The following is a 20,946-nucleotide window of genomic DNA, read 5'->3' on the forward strand; positions in this document are numbered from 1 at the left end:
CGGCCAGCGTAGCCAAAGCAAGAGCCGCTTTCACGGAGGTGCGGAAGGCGCTGCGGGGTATCAAGGAGGTCCGCTACGGCCTGCTCTACCCGGCCCGACTCCGAATCACATATCATAATGAAGAAAAGGAGTTCCTGGACCCCAAAACAGCCATGGAATATGTCCGGAGCAACATTTCTCCGACAGAGACAGCCGAATAAAGGTACCGTGAGCCCGTAGAGACAATAATATTCGAAAATATGTTCATTGTTATGGCTAATTTTCATACAGCTCTCTTCATAAGTTTTATGAAGATACATCTATAGATCTTAACGAAACGAGCAAATTCGCTGTTTTATTTTTGATTCCTTTTCTAAGGTTGCAGGAGCTTGTGAACTATGTGTATAGCTTACGTAGCTGTATTGTTGTTTTTTTTCCATTGTGACTTTTGTGTATTTCCCACCTTGTACATATCTAAGCGCACCTGCTGCACACTCACATTCTACCTTGGCTGTGCACTTTAGCGGCTTACTTCTAGCTGCTGGGGACTATGTCCCAAGTACTTAAACATAGTATTTACCCGTTCTGTGTTTTTCTTGTTCTGGTCCCTCTGTTCCCCGGGGACCCTGCGCAATTTTTTTCTGCAAGTTTATTTTCTGTCTGTTATCTTTTGGCATCATTACTTGTTTACACTCCTTTTTTAGAGTCTAGAAATGCCGGTTACAGTTGTCAAAATTTTGCTTTATCCTTCTCTGTTTGGTCCTGTGTACATTGTATACCTATATCCCTTAGACCCCACACAAATAAGACAGTGTTATGCATAAAGGGTGTGTGGTCATTTATGATATTTTCTGAGAGATCAAAACTTAGATCTTATAGAGATAATGGGTGACCCACTTAAAATTGTAACTTATAATGTAAATGGGCTCCACAATCCAATCAAAAGAAAGAAAATATTGAATCAATTAAAACAAATTAACTGTCACATAGCTTTTTGCAAGAAACCCATCTGTCTGACACAGAGCACGAAAAATTAAAAAAATCTTGGGCAGATAAGGCTTTCTACTCATCCCACCCATCAGGGAAAACAAAGGGTGTTGTCATACTGGTGCATCGGGGGGTTAATTTCACGCAAACGTTGCTGCATAGAGATACAGAGGGAAGATATATATTAGTTAATGGTACAATTGATGGCATAGAAGTATCGCTTGTAAATGTGTATGCACCCAATACAGATGCACCTGAATTTATAAAATCACTTTTTAAGGTAATATTACAGCATAGTGCCGGGCTGCTATTACTGGGTGGGGACTTCAACTGTATTCTGTCACAAATACTGGACAGATTACCCACTCCAAAAAACCCACTCTCTAGAATGAGTAGGATGCTTAAATATCAGATTATAGAGACAGGAATTGTAGACGTATGGCGAAGCAGGTTTCCCAGAACTAAAGACTTCACTTTCTACTCAAGCAGACATGCATCCTACTCTAGGATTGACTATTTTTTTACCTCAAAGTCAGAGCTGCATAGAATAGTAGATATAGAAATATTACCTATTACTATCTCTGACCATGCACCTATCTTATTAAAATGGGACATAGGACACAGGCCAACATCTAAACAATGGAGGCTTAACACGTCTCTGCTTAACGACAATGTATTCATTGCATTTATTACAGAAGAGCTCAAGGCGTATTTAGAAACTAATATATCTGCAGAAACATCACCTCTGATAATATGGGACTGTGCCAAAGCATTCCTTCGGGGCCGCATAATTTCTTTCTCATCCGCAAGGAAAAAACAGAAGAATGCTAAACAAAAAGATCTAGAGGACAAAATCAAAGATCTGGAGTTTAAACATAAAAGACACGCTTCAGTTAAAATCATGAAAGAATTAAATGTAACCCGCAGACAACTAAATAGTCTCTTGTCAGATAAAGTAGAGGGCAATTTGAGGTTCACTAACCAAAAATATTTTGAATATGGTCAGAAGGCTAGTCGGCTACTGGCATTTAGACTGAGAAAACAACAGTCCTCCAATATGGTTCACAAAATAAAATCTCAAGATACTGTTGAGACAAAACCTGACAAAATAGCAGAGACTTTTGCAAAATTTTACAAATTATTATATACAAACACTGATACCTGTAATAATGACCAAGAGCTTACTGATTTTTTAAATAACATAAAATTGAACCAATTAACGGATGAGGCGGCTTTGAAATTAGATCAACCGATTGAGGAATGGGAGATCAAGCAGACAATTAAATCGCTTAAGAACAACAAAAGTCCAGGCCCAGACGGCTTTGCTAATGACTTTTACAAAAGCTTTATAGACCTTCTGACTCCTTTGCTATTAAAAGCATATCATCATGCTTTAAAATCCAAATCTATGGCACCATCTTGGACAGAAGCCACAATAGTAGTAATCCACAAAGAGGGCAAGGATCCTACAGACTGCCAGTCCTATAGACCCATATCACTACTGAATACAGATCTACGCATACTTACAGCAATTCTAGCAAGACGACTTAACAAATTCATCACCCAAATCATTCACCCTGATCAGACAGGATTTATCGCAGGCAGGTACTATGCTGATAATTTAAGGCGTTTACTAAACCTAATAAGCATCCAAAAGAAAGAAAGATTGAATCAGCAATCATATCATTAGATGCCCAAAAGGCATTTGACAGAGTGTCCTGGAAATATCTAATTCATACTCTGAAACACTTTGGATTTGGCCCACATTTTGTTGACTGGGTGCAAACACTTTACTCCTCTCCACAGGCAGCAGTTAAAGTTAACGGCTTTAGGTCTGATAGATTCCCACTAGAGCGGGGGTGCAGACAGGGGTGCTCACTCTCACCCCTACTGTTCGCCATTAGTATTGAACCGTTGGCCCAAATCATTAGAGATGATGCTTATATTAAAGGAATAGAAATTAACAAGGAAGTACACAAAATCTCATTATATGCCGATGATGTATTACTGTACTTGTCCGACCCTAAATCATCAATCCCCACCTAAAAGAGCTAATTGCTCAATATGGATTCTACTCGGGCTACAAAATAAATATTGAAAAAACGGAAGCTATGGATGTTAACAGTACAATCTCAGATTCCATAAAATTACAGAGTGAATTTAAGTGGCCCAAGAATGGCATCAAATACCTGGGTATTCATATACCTCTATCTTTAGCTAATCTCTATGAGGCAAATTACAGCAAACTTCTACGAGCCATTAAAAATGACCTAGAGCGCTGGGATACACTCCCTATTTCTTTGATAGGCCGTGTTGAAAGTATCCGTATGAATGTCTTACCAAGACTACTCTATTTTTTCCAGATGCTGCCTGTGACGATTCCCAAATCTACCTTTGACACCTTAGATAAAATGATAACTGGATTTATTTGGCAAAAAAAGCGTCCTAGAATCAGACTAAAAACCTTGCAGTTATCTAAACCCAAGGGGGGCCTCAAACTACCGAACTTAAAATATTATTACTGGGCTGCGCAACTTAAACCCTTATTAGTATGGCTACAGAATAGTACAGATACTCGATGGTTGGAAATAGAGGAAAGCTCGTGCACAGTACCATTAAAAACATTACCCTTCTTAGATGCTCCTGCAAAGGAAATGACAATCTGGACAAAAAACACCCTCAAAATTTGGAACAAAATACAATCAGCTTTTAAGCTATTAAAACAGATCTCACCTTTATCAAGTATAGGATTCATGAAGACATTTGCACCAAACAATTTAGATACTGGATTCAAAAACTGGTCTAATTATGGACTATCTTATATCCATCAATTAATCAAAGAGGGAAATTTCAAAACCTTTCAACAGATAAAAAATGAATTTGGTCTCCCTAGGACAGACTTCTATAGATACTTACAACTCAGAACCTTTGTGATGACACACAAAAATTGGACTAAACTTCACGAAGCTACACCTATAGAAAATTTTCTAATGGACATACAAAGGGGAAAGGAGAATAAAAAAGTAATTAGTAAAATATATGACCTGTTTTTATCTATGAATAGGCACGACTCCACAAACATAAAGCATAGATGGGAGTCTGAACTGCAGGTGTCAATAGCAGGGGACACATGGGAAGAAATTTGCACTGAAGCACAATTATCAACAAATTCCAATACATGGAGGGAATTCAAATGGAAAGTAATAGCCCGGTTTTTCAGAACGCCAGCTATAACTAGTAAAATGGGCCAAACACAAACTAGCTCATGCTGGAGAAATTGCGGAGCGCAGAACGCAAATCATACACACATTTTTTGGTCTTGCCCTAAACTAAGTGTATTCTGGGAGGAGATTTTTGAAGCCCTTAAGGTAATTTGCAGGAGAGACATTCCAAAAACCCCCCTTGTGGCAGTTTTGGGAGAAATACCCGATGGAATAGACAGAAAGGGTGATCGATATATCCTAAATATTTTGCTTACGGCAGCTTTGAAAAGCATAACCATCAGGTGGCTGAAGCCAGGGCCTCCTACATATGACACATGGATACAAAAAGTCTGGGACATTTATTTGATGGAAGAAATTACATATTCCCTAAGGCTCCAAAAAGCAGTTTTTAACATAAGGTGGAGCTCTGTCATACCATTATTAATTCAGTGACACATTAACAGGGCTGCCCTTTTGCATTCACTGTGTACTTTTGGGTCAGTTTAAAATTTTGCGATTTGGAATGTGTGGACCATCTTACCTCAGAGGGGATTTATTTGTGTGTTTTGTTTTTATTTAATTTTGCTGTTAGCTGTCTTTTTATTTTACTCTGTTGTTATTTTCAGTATTACATTTGTTAGAACATGTGCTGTCTCGTCTTTTGTCAAGTTGCAATGCTGAAGATGTATGTCAGTAAGAGACAGAAGAATGTAACTGTTGGAATGTGTTTTTGGTAAAAATAAATAAAAATAAAGTTTAAAAAAAAAAAAAACTAGTTGAAAATCTATTGCACATTACTAGAATTAGTTCTGGGCTGCACAGTGGCGCAGTTGGTAGAGCTGTTGACTTGCAGCAAGAAGGTTCTGGGTTCGATTCCCAGCCCCAGTCTTTCTGCATGGAGTCTCCATGTTCTCCCTGTGCATGCGTGGGTTTTCTCCAGGTACTCCGGTTTCCTCCCACAGTCCAAAAACATGACCAAATTGCCCCTAGGTGTGAGTGTGTGTGTGCATGGTTGTTTGTCCTGTGTGTCTCTGTGTTGCTCTGCGGCAGACTGGCGACCTGTCCAGGTGACCCCCGCCTCTCGCCCGGAACGTTAGCTGGAGATTAGCACCAGCAACCCTCCCGACCCCACTGAGGGACAAGGGTGTAAGAAAATGGATGGATGGATGGATGGATGGAATTAGTTCTAATTGACTCAATATATTACAGTAAGAGAACAATACTTGGCAGTAATCTTACACAAACATGGGATTTTTAAAGCTCAGTTAAACTACGCTGTCATCCTGTATAATACCAAAATAAATCCTCCCAATCAGTGTCGAGGTTTATAAGCCTCATGAGGTTTGATTAAAATCTTTTGAGTTGTGACTTGGGAACTTTGTTGCTAGTTAACAAAAATGATTTTTTTTACTTACAACTCTCTATTTCCAGAGTGCAGTTTTGCTCGTCTAGTGGATACCTTCTTAGGTCCATCATACAAGCAGCTGTGGTTGTAATTCTGAAAAGTAAAACAGAAAAGAGAGAATAAACTGAGTGAGTTATACTGTAGACATAACTCATGAAGTTGAGACAACTGTAAATTCCCTTCTATAAAGAAGAAAACAGTAAATATTAGGTGCCTTTTACAGGGAAATACACAGAATTGCAAAAGCATGTAAGAAGCTGCTTTCTAGAACCAAATAAAAACCATTTTCAATAAATTAAGTTGCAAAACAATCACACAATATTAACTGGGCATGAGTTTGGAGGTTAGACAGTTTTAGGAAATCGCCTTGTGATGCAGCCAGTAGAGGCCATATTTAAAAATCTGCTGTGCTGTTTCTCAGTAAAATTGCAATTTATGCTTATCTGATTTACATGCTGTTAGTTTTAACTCGTTCAGCCAAAAGTTGTATTTTGAACAACTTATGATTACAAGTGGTATTCAAATGAATATAATTTTTAAAAACACATTACAGGTGCATTCTTCTGAGCTCTGGTGGTTGTGGCAGGGACTCCACCAGGGATCAGAGGTTCACAGCTGATCTCTCTGTCCCAGTTTACAGGATAATCCTGTGGGTCCTCTGTTTGCCCCCTTCTGAGATGTGAGCAACAGCGGGGATCAAACTCTGCAGGATAGCTGTAAGCCAGAAATATCAGCGATGGTGTTTTAGTCTGACAACTGCCTGCCGTAAAAATAAGATGGCTCAAGAACAATATAGGGCTGTGAAGATTATTGTTTATTTGAAGTTCCATTCATAACGAGACGTTTAGTGATATGTGATAACATTTGGTTTGTGAATTGTCACTTGTTGCTACATTTTTATACAGTTATGCCAAATAAAGAGCTTTTTATAAATGTTTTTTTTTATTAGTAACACAATTTTGTTGAATAAACTACAGTCATAATTCATAAGTACACTGTATCTAGTTACATATTTGTCTTATCACCTAAAGGTTTTAAATGGTTTTTGATAAACACTGTATTGACAAAATCAATTGCTGATCTTGTAAATTGATCAAATTGGCAAAATGATCTGGTTAAAATAATGCAACAGCATTAAATAAAGACAAACTGATATTCCTAATAAAACATATTTCAGGACAGATATACAAGGTGGTTAAGAGAGAAAAATATAAAAACAATAATAAATGAATAAGTTCAAAGGAAAGAGCTCATATTTTAATATTCTGTTTCATATTACACTGTCTGGGATTTTTGACTCCTTCAGCTGCACAAGATAAGAAAGTTGTGTGTTTTGGAAGCTTAAATGGATTTTCTTTTTATTCCCATCTTGTCGCCTGACTTTGTCAGCATTTACCTCCATGCAGTGGATTTGCTGGTAGGAATGGACTTCAAAGGTTTTGGCCGAGGAGTAATTTGCTGGTTACTTACAGACAACTTTATGATTAAACAACTTTATGGTGTAGAACTCGGTACAATAGCCTCAGGCAGAGTTTGGGGAAAACTAACTGAATGTTTGAGTGAAGCATTGTTTGTTGCTGTGAATCTGATCGGCCCTGGATGGTCAAAATGCCTCCCTACTATTATCTTCCTTTCAAGCTCGCTGTTTCAATTAAGTGGCCCGCAGCAACACTCCTCCCTTGATACGGTCCTTTATGGCTTGGGAGTAGGTTAAAAAGAATTAGAATCATATCAACGTTTCCACAGTCGCATGCAGTGAACCAGATTATGGATGAATCAAACCTACGATTGATAATCTGTGACTATATATTTTAGAGGTCAAAAAGTACATTTGGGTCTCAATACAAGATATGTAACATCAGATGTTTTTGAGAAAAGTGGGAATCACTTTAAAATGTATTTATACTCATTGCAAATACATGTAATCTATGTAAAAATAAAAAAATAAATGCAGTTATGTCACCGTTGGTTAAATCATTACTTTGCATTTATTTTTAATTGATCAAATTCTTCTCAGTATGAAAAGTAGCAGGTAGGAGCAGCCGACTCGCATCTGATTGTTGGTTTCCGTAGTAACTGTTGGTCGCCAACGACAGACACTGCTGTACTCTTCCTATTAGGTATTGATTTATATTTGATGTCTGTTTTGTGTGTTGTTTAGTTTTTAACTTGATACTTTGTCTTTTAGTTTTCATACTTGCTGTAACATCAATTGACCACTTGGAACATGAATAAATATGAATCTAAATGAATCTGATTCTGAATTCTTAGTTGGTTATAATTCCACAAAAATGTTGAAAATGCTGTTGAGCTTTAACAAAATAGTAGTTTAGATAATTTATTTTTAATGTTGATATATCTACATGAAACTTAAGTCTAAAGATATGTTTCAACTTTGAGGCACTAAAAGCTTTTATATCTGCTTGAGAACATAAACCACGTAAATTATTTGTTTGAATAGAACTAATATGTTTACTCCACAGGAGATATCAGTGATTTCAATTCTGTTATGGCTAAAGTCCACAAGAAATATGAACTGTGTTTAAACTAATATAACTGAATTACAATGTAGAATTTCAACCAATGTAAAACATTTAACACTCTCCAACGAATAAACTTTATCCAAACTGGTAAAGAAATTAGTCCCATTTCCTCAACTGGTATTACGTTCTGGGGTAATTTTTTTAATAATCTTCATATGTGTAGCGGTAATGGAGAGAATAATATTGGTCCCAGAAGACTACCTTGGTGCCTGGAAAAGGTTTCTGCAGGTGGATCACTTATAAAGTCATTAATATGTCAAACTAAAAGGTGCAATCCAAACCCGTTTAGTCCTTTGGTTTAACCCGATGTGAATCTTTGAAGCTTCTGTCAATCAGTTAGTGGCTGACATTTAGTCAAATGCTGTTAGCTATGATTGTTTTTTTCTGAGTGCAAAAACATGTATATACATTTACTAAATAGTTTTAAATTGAGTGTATGATAGATTGTCAAATAGGTAAGTAATAATGTTACCAGTAATGTTATCAGGGTGTGATATTATCTTCACTAATATGTGATTAAAGAAGTGAAAGAAAAGAGCAAATCAGAAAGTGCAACACTTCGAAAGAGACTCTGAAATTGCTTTCCCTTTTTTTCTGTGCACTGAAATGTTCTTTTCATAGATGACATTTACTGTGTAGGATCTGAAGACTTCATTACCATGGCAATTCCATTCAAAAGCGCACTATTTGCCGACTACCAGTGATGCATCATTTGATATTTAAGGTAATGACAGCATTCAGAGCGCAGTCAGCCCCCACTGCCAGCTGCTTCCCACCCACAGCCTATCATGAAAACATAAGGGTGGTGGATCTTAGGGAAAATATTGCTGTTTGACATTTTTACTGAAAAAGCCTAATTAGTTGATCTCTGATTATTGCATTTTTAAATCCTTAATAGTCAATAAAGCTGCGCAGTTTAGATGTCTTGCTGTTGCCTCTGCATGTTCCTCGTTTTGCTATGATAAAGCTTGATAAACAGCTCAGCAAGTGACTTTATGTAATCCTACACCCAATGTGTCTATTCAGGAAAAACATCATGTTCAGAAACACAAGGCAAACACTTTGTAACACACACATGCAGACTAACTCCAGGTTGGACCTCTTTTTGCCTTCAGAACCATTTTCCTTGTGGGGATGCTGCTAATACAGATGGAATGATTTTAATATTTTAATAAAATCACTACAAACATGTTAGTCCCATTTAGAATTATGAAGTTCCTTGGTGTGTTGATGATGAATCCTGGTATTTATGTATTTTTGACAGTTGACAGTTTTTCTGTTTTTGTTGAATAATGGATAACTGAACACAAGGTGCCACTGAATATCAACATGGACGACGTTTCCCCTTTGTTCCAACATTTATAAATTAATCCGACTTGTCCAGTGAGACTTATAGCATATATGCTTTTTCCTCTTCATGTCACGTTTTTTTGACCACTGCCACTTATACTCAGACTTTCAGAAAAGCACCATCACTTCAGTCTTTGGTAGTCCATGTTTTATGCACAGTTTTCATACTTAACTTCTTCACTTTTTAATCATGTGACTGTGTCCTTGGCTTACTATGTTCTTTCCTTTGTTTTTTTCTTTTTTAACATCTTCCTAACTTTCAGACATTGGAATTAATACAACCATTGTGAGCTACAAGTTGGAACAAAACTGAAAAGGAAGAGTTATAAAAATGCCACAGTCTGCCTCTGCTGCCAGCATCCATCTCCTTAAACAACTTTTAATAAAAACAGAAAAGAGAGAAGGGATTCCTTAGCGCTGTGGTTAAGCATTTCCTCACATTTAGAGAAAATACACCACATTACAACGTCATATTAAGTGATGGTGCTTCCAGCTTGACGAACTGAAAAAAAGTTGAAAGTCAAACCTCTGAAAACAGAAATAGTTTGAAAACTTTAACTTCAACCAATAATGAAGAAAAGGATTGTTACTTTCCACTGTGGGATACATGCAAGTCATTTAACAGTTTAAATCAAAGCTGTTTACTGGAACAGATGGTTTTATTCTGTCAGCCGTTGTAGTGTAAAGGGCTTTCAGAAAAAAGGAAAATCCACACAAGCCAATTACAGTATGCTGAAAACAAAATGGAGCGTGAGAACAAAAGATGAGATGAAGACCAGAGAGCAAGTGACAATAAAAAAAAAATGCTATAACTCCTTCTCAATATCCTTCAAATGTTCAACCACAGAGGCTATGAAAGAATGGCTCTTTTTAAAATTAAGTCATTCACCTTACATACAATCTTTGAATAAACTATTCATCATTCAGCCATGGTGCAATCACCCATTAACTATCCGCCAATCAGAGGAGACGTTGGTGTCTCATTCAGCCTTTGTAGGTACAAGCTCCTTCACTTGAATACTATGTACTACGTATTCGACATTTTAGAGAAATTGTAGTGAGCAGTTTTACAGAAGAGCTATGGATTCAACTCATTTGAATGATGCACATGTTTTTAACGAGCTGTCTTTCTGCGAGAGCTTTGGTTCAAGGAATCAGCTGCACATTGTCCAACATCCCCCCGGACCCCCATCAAAACACTACCAACTATGAAGAAGACCACTTCCTGTTGTCATCTTAGTGGTTTGCTCCAGTGGTGTTGATCACATGACTCGTTTGACGCGAAGGAACTGTTTCCATTACAGTTCTATGAAATACATCTATTTTGATTTGACTGAAAAACCACTTTATCCTAGTGCAAGAACTTTCATTTCCAAAATTTTGTTATTTCGAAACTGATGTGTTTCCATGAAGCAAATTTATTTTCATAATTTCAAATTGTGCAATTCTATAGTTAATGTGAATGCAGCTGGTGTTTCCTCACCAGGGCCCCCTCTGGAGCCAGACCAGGACATGGGGCCCACTGGCAAGCACCTCATGGACCCATGGAGCCCAGCCAAGCACAGCCCAAAGAGAAAACCCGAGAGATTGATCCAAACCCTAATCAGTGAAATTGTTTTTCCTAAAATGTATGTCTTTAACATCGTCTCAATGTAGGATGTCTTTAATATGGGGCAGCAGGGTGAGAGACGGCACTGCCTAACGCCATGCAACATACAGAAAACTTCAGTCACACCCACATTTTCTTTGGTTTCTCCTCAAAAGAATTAAACTTTTAGGTTTTAGACTGTAACTTTAAAAAGTAGTCTCCACTGTAAAACATCTTGTTAAATAAAACAAAAAAACCTAGTCATTGCAAGAACACAGAATCAACACACTTTAAAATATGCATAATTAAGCTGCATTGTAGCAGTGACTATAATAAAAGCATCTATATTTGCTGAATTTCAAAGTGATGGAGCTGAGCAGATAATTAGCCTGCAAACTGGTCAGTGATGCTAATCCCTGGTGTACATTAAGAAAGAAGGTTTTCAATTTGAAATTTAAGGTCCTTTAAATCTTTGCAAAACCCATAATCTAACATAAAAGTCATTTATTATGCATATCTGCTCTGAAATACAATGTATGCAAGATACATTGTATTTCCATAATTTGCCTCTGAGTGTAGATTTACTGCTATAGTGAAGGTGAAAAATTAATTTGGTTTAAATTTTATGTTCTAACTTACTGAAAGCACCCATCATTATTTACTTTATTTGTGCTTTAAAGACAAACATGAAATCCAACCCAGATGTCTTGTAAATACTATTTGAAGAGATTAAAATCTGACCTTAGGCCATACAACACGGTGCCATCCGGATGCAGTCGGATCATTCGATTTTTCACTGTGACACCATGAACAAACGACTTCTTGTCATTGAGGAAGTAGGTATCGGGGACCCAGAGCTGGTCAGCCACCCGGTTATCTAAGGTCAGATTGAGGGGGATCTCTGAGTAGGACAGCCGCTTGTCTCGCCAGGCCTGCTGGAAGTACATTGTCAATGTGTAGTCCTGTGAGTGCACACAGAAGGGCAAAGGAGGAGAGAGAAACAGAAAAAACGATAGAGATAAGCTGTCAAATCAGCAAAGACGTACAAAAGAGACGAGCAAGAGAGGAAATGGTTATTTCACAAAGCAAGCATTTTGCAAAAATGTGCTCTTATACTTTTTTTACTGGCAAGATCTAAGTTTAGATAAGACTGGATTTTAATATTGAATGAAATTCCGACTCAAGCAAATGGAGGAGTAGGAGCTGTGCTGGGTAAAGAAGGGCTCAGTACAAAACAGAAACTTCAGTAGATGATTGAAGTAAGTGAGAAGCACCAGTGGTCAGGATTGCACCAACTGTGCTTCTTACAATGAGATAAAAATGTCTATTTACTATGTTGCTTATAAAAATCTGGGTCATAAATGTACAATACAGCCACACAAAGAAAGTACAAGACTTTCTTACAGCTTCCCTGGTTTAACGTTTATGGGACTGTGATAAATTGATGGATCTGACAAAACATTGTGACCACCTAATTATTAGTGGGTTGGTTCCCACCTTTGATGCTCTGATCCACCAAGACATGAACACCAGATTCCTGAAGGTGATCCATGTTTCCTGGCATCAGAAAAAATGACAATAAAATCATTGCTCCAGCTGGTCAGAAGGATATCGGTTCTGTTGATTCAACCAGTTGTGCATATTCTCATTTCTCCAGCTCTATGTGAACATCCTGGTTGGTATTTCCACAACAGGAAGAGCAGCAGTTTCTCATGCTTACAAGATCAAACTATTTGGTTGGAGTTGTAGATTCCTCTTCTGCTCCCTGTTGCAAATTACAGGCAGATTTTCTTTGCAGCAACATCAAAAGGTGTTCACTGTAGGAGCTACAGTGAAAAATGTGAGCCTCAAGCAAATGAATGAATTTCAAAGGGATGTTTTAGATATCAGAATTCTCTCAAGATATGTAACACTAAAGTATTATAAGTTTTATGTGACTGCTTGCAAACACAACCAGTTATTTTTGTACCTACTTCGAAACACCAAAATATGTATTTAAACGGTAGCTTATGCATGATGGGCATTGTTAGAAAGTGATGCCTGAATAAAATCCCTTCGCTGGCTCTGAGGTGCACTGTCTCAACTGTGAAATACTCTATTTACATTTTACTTACTTTTACAGTAAATTAATAAATTCTGGTGAACCTTTATCACCAAATACTGAAATTAAGAACCAAGAACAATAGTTATATAGTGAATGATAAAGATCTTAATGAATTGTGGACAGAATATGAACTTGGAAAAAAAAAAGTTGAGATTAAAACTGTGTGTGAGTGTCTTTGTTTGTGCAAAGCTTCTACTGTCAGACTTTAGTCAGATTCTTAATATATGCATTTCCATTTATTGATTAAACTATTGTCATTGAAACTCAGAATTAGAGAGGCACAAAGTGCCACTGTGACATAGACATCTTTTTTGTTGTTGTTGTACCTCAAATTAAGGTTATAAACCACATAAGATTAAAATAATGGGCAGTTGGACAGAAAGTATTAACATCCTTGCAGTCAAGTATCTGTTTGCTCTGTTAATATCCAGCAATTTCATAAAACATCTTGTATTTAAGCACACGTATTCTCAATACTTGTGAATATAAACTTTCTCACACACAAGCATATCGTACTGAAGCCTGTACTGTAAGTTAATTATTTATAAACAAATGGAAGCAGTTTAACGGATTACAAAAGTTTTCCTTGATAGTAAATCTAGGACATGTCAGAAACAAACCCAGGAGTGAGATTCTCCTGAAACCGAATAAAGCAAGAAGCCTACAGATCCTCCATAAAAACTAGGTTAAATAAAATAGCTGTTTCAGGAAACATTTTGTCATGACAGGCTCAGCCACTTCACCACAAAGGGGCTGAACATGCATTTTTGAATACGCCCATTGGCTATGGATCTGACATCCACCAGCACCTTGGGATCTGTAAGCTGGGATGTTGATTAAGGCGAGTCAGGGTAATGGGAGCAGCCTTCCTTATGTTTGACTTAAATAGGTTCTGTCATGTTATTGTTATTTGTAGCATATTTTGCTACTGGCTGACAGCCATGTTTGAGAACAGAGTTTTATTTAAAGACATTAGTGGGAGCAGTAGCATGCGACACCATAATTGGTCTAGGAAGAAAATCCTGATCTGAGCAGATCAGAGTTAAAACTCAGCATGGTACTATTCAATTATTTACATGGGAGGGCATCTGTGAAATATGTTTGAGAAAGAAATGGATTAAAGAGAAAAAGAGGGGCACTATATACAAAAATAATTTGCTCCAACCCGAAGGCAAAATGCATCAAAATGTATGGAAGATAACTGAATAACATCTTTACTGTAATTTGTTTTTAACTTTGAAGAAAGTTTGCATCAATTGCAAATTGATGTTTGCAATTTGGGTTGCACAAGCACATCTCTGACTGCATGTGCTGCCTGCTCTGCTCTTTGGTCCCAGGTTGGTGATTATGTAACAGCTCACACTCTTCTTTCCAGCATGCTGAGCACCACAGCGTGTGCAGCGAAGATATGCTTGTTGCCATGCCATCCTCTAAAACTACCTACTTTACAGTCATTAAAACATATCGCCAGTCTTTAGCACTTACTTTGACGTGCGAAACTGTAGAAATGCCTCTCTTACATATGCATAATGAAGCTTTTATGTCAGGCTATCAGTACAGAATCAAGAAATGAGACGTACACAGTCAACTAAATGCAACACATCATATCTGCACTGTGGCTACTGTGCCAGCATTGAGATTTTACTTTGAACATCCAGCTCCTGTGTCTTTGGTGTTTCCTCTCTGTGGGAAACTGGAAAAAAAAATGAGGCTCCACATCTCCAACCAAACTGCAATGACGGGGTGTGTGTTGGAGCTGGGGGTTGTCATAAAAACTGTCATAATGAGCATCAGTACATAAACTATGGAGATGTGAAAAGAGATCGCAGGAGAGGAATGGAAAACGAGGCAGCGATTATGAAATAAAGATGTTGAATTTATGAAAGCAGCTCCCCAGCTACAAAGGAAGACAATGTGCCATCAAGGCTGTTACAGAATTCATTATCAAAATGTAATAATACCCAGTTCCCATTGCCTGCAGAGGTAATAGGTTCCTAATTAAGATAACTTCTTACCAAACTGTTTATAATTAAACTTGTTAAACGTAACCAATTTTATTTTATTGTATGGACTGTCTTATGCCAGTGGGCTCAGAACCCATAGCAAGTGAAGGTGTAGAAAGAGCTAAATATGTAACTCTTTGACGGTCTAATTTTAAGATCAGATCCATGTTTTAATGCAAACCACTTGGAAGTATGCCACAAGGTGTTTTTAGTCTTTTTTACTTACCCCATTTTATTAAAAACATGCAGGTCCAAAAGAAAGAAGAGGAAAAACAATGGAAGAATAATTCTACAGGCATTATTAGAACAGAACATATTAGAATATAACCTTACTCAGTTTAATGAAGTTCACTGAGTTTATTTTTCTGATTGTGCTCTGCAGCAGGAGCGCAGTGGGAACAGTGGGAACAGTGGGTGTCATGCAATGGGAAGGTTGTAAGTTTCATTCCAGTGCTTCGAGGGTTAACATGCATTTGATATTTGACGTTCTGCAAACCTTGGTTACGATGAATGGTTGTTTGAGCTACTTTTGCCTCATCATTCTAAACCAGTCTGAGCCCATTACCCTGACCTCTGAGATCAACAAGGATTTTTATTTTATTTTTTTATTCTACACCTGCCACCCACAGGAAATTATATCCAAAAACGTTTTACAAGCATAATGTTACATTGCTATAATTACTGAAAAGTATCAACAAAAAGAAGACCACCAACAACTGCTAAAGGTCAGCAATGAACGGACAGTGGAGTAGAGATGGCAATGCAAGTCATTTAAAATTATTTTACCAAAAGACGAGTAACAATGGAGCTAAATCCACTTCAGATACAGATGCAGGTGGACCAGAATTTAGATCCACTGCTAGTATAAAACTTTGACTCATTTTCAGTGCAGCACTAGGATCTAAGAGCAGTTTATGAGAAAGTATTAGATTAGGAATCAAAATGCTTTCAATGTTGAATGAAGGCTTGAGGTCACAATGACCAGCACTGAAAACAAATCATTTCCAGTGACATGGTAATTTTCATAGGTCTCCCAGAACAGGATGTATAAATCCCTAATCCAAAATATGAGCTAATATTGGATTTATCAGATAGATATTATGTACTATATCTAAAGATTTTAACATGTTCTAATCAATTCCATACAATTAAAAAATATAATGGCAACCAGGTCAAATTAGATTTTTCAAAACTGGAAAGTTTTCTTTGGTTGACCTTTCTTTTTTCTGATTCATTTGAAAATTGGGTATCTTACTTTTATTTTCATATAAAGTCCATGGACCTAAAATTTTGTCATTATAATTTTTTTTTTTAATTGACTGAAAGTGGATATCATGGTTATACATCCTTACATTTCACCTTAAATCTTGTTTTCTGTGACAGATGTGGGAAAGTATGACAAGTTTGCTTAAAGGGAAGGAAGGCACAGAGGCTTAGCTGGGGGTATATGAAAGACATTTCAAAGCTCAGTGGAGCAGTGATGCAAATTGCTTTTATTCTCTGGTTCTGATTTCAGAACCAGCAGTGACCTTCCTGTGCACACCCTCTTCTTTCTCTGTCCTATTCTGTTCTGTGCTCTAGCTATACATTTTTTCTTTTCCAGTTGTTTTTCTCCTCTAGATTTAGTTTCTGTTTCTTGAATATAGGTGTAAAAATGCAGAGCAGAGATTAAAAACACAATAACAAATAATATAACAAACTGAAAAATGACAGAAGACTTGAAGGTGAGGAAACAATCAAATAGTGACACTTGAAATTAAAAGATACAATTATTCAATTTTCTAAAAACCTACAATATCAATGGCAAACAAGTACAAAAATCAAATGATTAGTTTTGAAATGCAAAATGGTGGAACATGATATACATTTCTCTACACTAAAACAGTTCTTAAAATTGTGAAAGCATAAGAAGAAAATTCAAATAAAATTGTAATCAAAATATCTTTAGGCTACGTGAAGACTTAATCTGTAGGTAGATTTAAGCAAAATCTGATTATTGCATAAAAGGCAATATTTCTTGCCAGTCATCTCAGGAAGTGAAGTACTCAATTCATACAGACACATAACACAAAGAGTGAAATATTTCAGTCTTTTATTGTTTTGCGAGTTTAATGAGTATGGACTATGGATATAAACGACACCGTTGACCAACATGCTATTGCACAGTAATCCATTTACATTTACAGGAATGAAAGGCTTGGAATATATCATTAGCTGTTGGTGTTTCTAGATAATGAGTTTCACTTTGAGATCACTACCAAGAAATATTCCACTTTCATGTAATGTTCCAATTTTCAAGATGTACCTGTAACATTTTGAACTCATGCCATATTCAAAATGAAAGGTTTCGTTTCTTTACACCAAGAACGCTCAATGAAAAGCTGAAAATCTAACACAATCATCAAAGATAAATAATAATCACTGCAATAAAACATTTTTTAAGGCAGAGAGGTTCAACAAATTCAAGCTGTTCACTGATAATAGTAGATGCCAGTTCTTCATGGTTTATTGGGACAGCTTACTTTTTACAGTAATGACAGGGTATTTTGATGTAAGTGGCCATTGAATTTCTAGACTTTCAATCATTAGCCTGTCGTCTACATCCTGTTCATGGTTATGGGGGGGGCTGCTTCTTATTATCAGTGGTCAGTGGGCAGGAATTGGAGTGAACTCTGCACAGATCCCACAGTCCATCAAAGCTGCCACAGAGAAACTTTAGACATGTAACGTTCACACAAACAACCCCATCGAAGGTTCACCAGTCTCCAATTACCCAAGCATCTTTGATTGTTGGACTGTGTATTGAAACCTGGAGAAAAGCGTAGACAGAGGAAAAGCCTGCAAACTAAACACAGAAAGTTTTAGTTTGCATGCTAGTTTGTCCCACCGCAGGCAAAATCTGAGCTACGACACATTTAATTTAAATTTTGGTCAGCAATAGAAAAAGTGTTTGCTTCCTATGTGTGCCTTGAAATTAAGGTCCTAAGAGGATATTAGTATGGCCAAAGCTTTTAGACTACATATGTTATTTATATTTTTCCTCTGAAACCCATTTCCTTATTTTATGGCTTGTTCAAAACAAGATAATGTATTTCAGCACAAAAAAAGCATGGACTCTTGTTTGTTTACTTGTACTTTGTCTAACCTCTTTTTCCATTACATGGATGCTGTCATGCTTTTTCAGTGTCCCTTCCATCTTTTAGTACACATCCCATTTTCCCTCCATACTCTTTTATCATTTACTTGGGCCTGGACATGGCTTTCAAGAGAACTCACTGAAGGTGAATCAAATTTAGAAAACGACCCTCTCTCCCGTCCCTATCCTTTAGTTCTCCCAAAGTAGAAGTTCACAGCTTTGCCAGTTGGCAGTCGTGCAGCTAAACTGACTACATAGAATTTATTAGAGTTGATTGGAGCATCTGCAGGCTTTTTCCGTCTCTGGAGATGAGTTGAGTGGAGTGGCAATTCAGATTGGGAGGTCATGGACTGGTGGTGGTGGGGGGCTACACAGCAGAGCAGAAGGCAGATTATTAGGGTGCATTTGAATTGCACTGGAAGACGGGAGAGAGCTTGCAGGAATGTTCAATTCCAGCCGTCATTCCCATGAAACAGAAGGTTAGCTGGCTACAGAAATGAGGGTTAAAAATTGAATATGTTTTAGGAGGAATATGTCCCTATTCCGGCTTCTGGTGGAATAAATTGTATGTGTGTTTTAGTGTAGAGGTGGATGACAGGAGTAGATTAATCACTTCATTGGCTTTTGGGAAACTGCACTTGAACCTTTTTTTGTCACATTCAAACCACAAACTTCATACAATTTTGTGATTTTATGGGAAACCAGAACCCACAGTTTGGATGCATAGTATGTTCACTGTGATGCAGAATTAGTTTTAAATTGAATATATTAAACATTACTTTCAACAACAGCTGTGTCAGTGAAGCTCTTCCAGATTTGTTGACTCTATGTCCTTTTTCTTCTTTGCAGCTCTTCCACAGTTCCTGTGGGTCTCTTGGCTGCAAAGCCAGTTTGTTTAGGTGGACAGCAGCATGTTGGTAGGTCTACAGTTTTAGTTTCCACTTTCAGATAAAGGATATTTAAAGAGTGTGACATAGTTTTATAACCAAACTCAGCATTAAACTTCTACACACCTTCAACTTTGACCTGTCATGCATGTTTCTTGGTCTTTATAAGTGTCAGCATGCAGAATGTGTTCTCTAAGAAACCACTGAGGCTTTCACAGAGCAGCTGAAAAATGAGTGAGATTAAACACAGGAAAGTGACTTTTGAAGGCAATTAATTGTTCAGTTTTTCTAATCTGAGTAAAGATGGTTCTAGATGTAAAGTCTTGCTACAGTGTTCAGATTTCCCCTTTTATTTACTTAAATAAAACCATGTATGATTTTTCTTAATGTGCTACTTCATGTTGGCCTATCACTTCAGCTTCTAATAGAATGCACTGCAAGCTAATGGTGTAATATGACACTATATAAAGAGGTGTCAAATAAAATAAATGATTTTCTTTCTGACTCTGCTTAAAGAGCATGTAGTTGAGACGGTTTGGTGTCAGAAAACATCCCATTGAAATGATGCCACAAATGAAGCATTATAGAAGTCTGGAGAGATCAGGGGAAAAGTTTTACTGTCTAATTCCAAAAAGCACAAATCACTTTGTCCATAAGGTGAAAATGCAATACAGTCTTCATTCATCTAAAATGTGAAAACATCTTCAGACAGATCAAAACACTTTTTTTTTCAAGAACCAATTCATGAATGGTTCTGAGTGAACTTCTCTGTTTTTTGTCAAAGTCCAGAGTTCTGTGACTACAGGTTTGATGGCTTGTCTGCACTATTTCCTTGAGCAAGAACACCCTTGAAGAAGCAATATTTCCCCCCAGTAGGAGTGACCTATACGAGACACAGGGGGCCTTTGGGGCATCAAGCCTGCTGTGTGTTGGCAGGAGAGCCGGTGTGTTTGGAGGTGACATACAAATGTAGTAACATTTTAAAAAAGCCTTTTTAAATTGATTCATTGTTTCCCTTTCTGCAAAATCACAAAATCATAGATAATTGAGGAACAAGAAAGACCAGCAAATTCATTATTAACACTTAAAAAAAGTTATCTTTCTGTATTTCACTTTTTCAACATCATCAGCAATTAACAATCACTGACTGGTCTACATTTTTGTAACTATAAATATAAATGTACTCAAAAGTCTTACTTTAAAATGGCTTAAAGGTGTCTGCAAGAAATTCAAACTGTAGCTACTCTGAAGATGATGGGAAGCTGGGCAGACCAGACCTGCACACTGCAACACATGAACATACAGAGCAAACAACCATGCCCTCTGACCCCGACATGCACTCACTTTGAAGAAATGCAATATTATTAACCCATCTGTTGAGATGCTTATGAAAGTCAAACAAAACTAATAACACTCAAAAACCAGGACGGATGTGAGATAACATATCTGATTCTTCCACTGGACTAAATAGAGATGCACTAGTTTAACTGCTAAAGTTATTCTTAGTTTGAACTACAGATCAGAGGTGGGTAATTGATTATCTTCAGCCCTGATGTCTTGAGTACCTACAAAGTTTCTTTGTTGCAATTAATCTGGTTTAAATGGTTGTTCTCTTCAGCCTTTCTCCAGGTTTGCTGGAGTCTAATGATGGATTTATTGGATATAGATGTTTCCCTGCTCAATTTAACCACGGAACTATTTGCCATCTTTCCCTATTTGTGCTATTATAAGAGACAGTGAACAATGACAGTTTTTGTTTGT

At 37.1% G+C, this 20,946-nt stretch overlaps 1 protein-coding gene across 2 annotated transcripts in view; it reads right to left on the minus strand.

Annotated features, from left to right (window-relative positions):
* Positions 1-20,946, minus strand: part of gabrb2b (gamma-aminobutyric acid type A receptor subunit beta2b) — a 54,479-nt gene that overhangs the window by 19,652 nt on the left and 13,881 nt on the right. For both annotated transcript variants that reach the window (XM_008426911.3, XM_008426912.3), the window contains 2 exons: positions 11,797-12,017; positions 5,585-5,667 (listed from right to left, as the gene is read on the minus strand). In XM_008426911.3, the coding sequence (XP_008425133.2) occupies positions 5,585-5,667; positions 11,797-12,017 (304 nt within the window). The remainder of the gene's footprint in view (positions 1-5,584; positions 5,668-11,796; positions 12,018-20,946) is intronic.

The sequence above is a fragment of the Poecilia reticulata genome, chromosome 14 (assembly GCF_904066995.2).
Source record: "Poecilia reticulata chromosome 14, P_reticulata-male-v2, whole genome shotgun sequence".
Taxonomy (NCBI): Eukaryota; Metazoa; Chordata; class Actinopteri; order Cyprinodontiformes; family Poeciliidae; genus Poecilia; species Poecilia reticulata.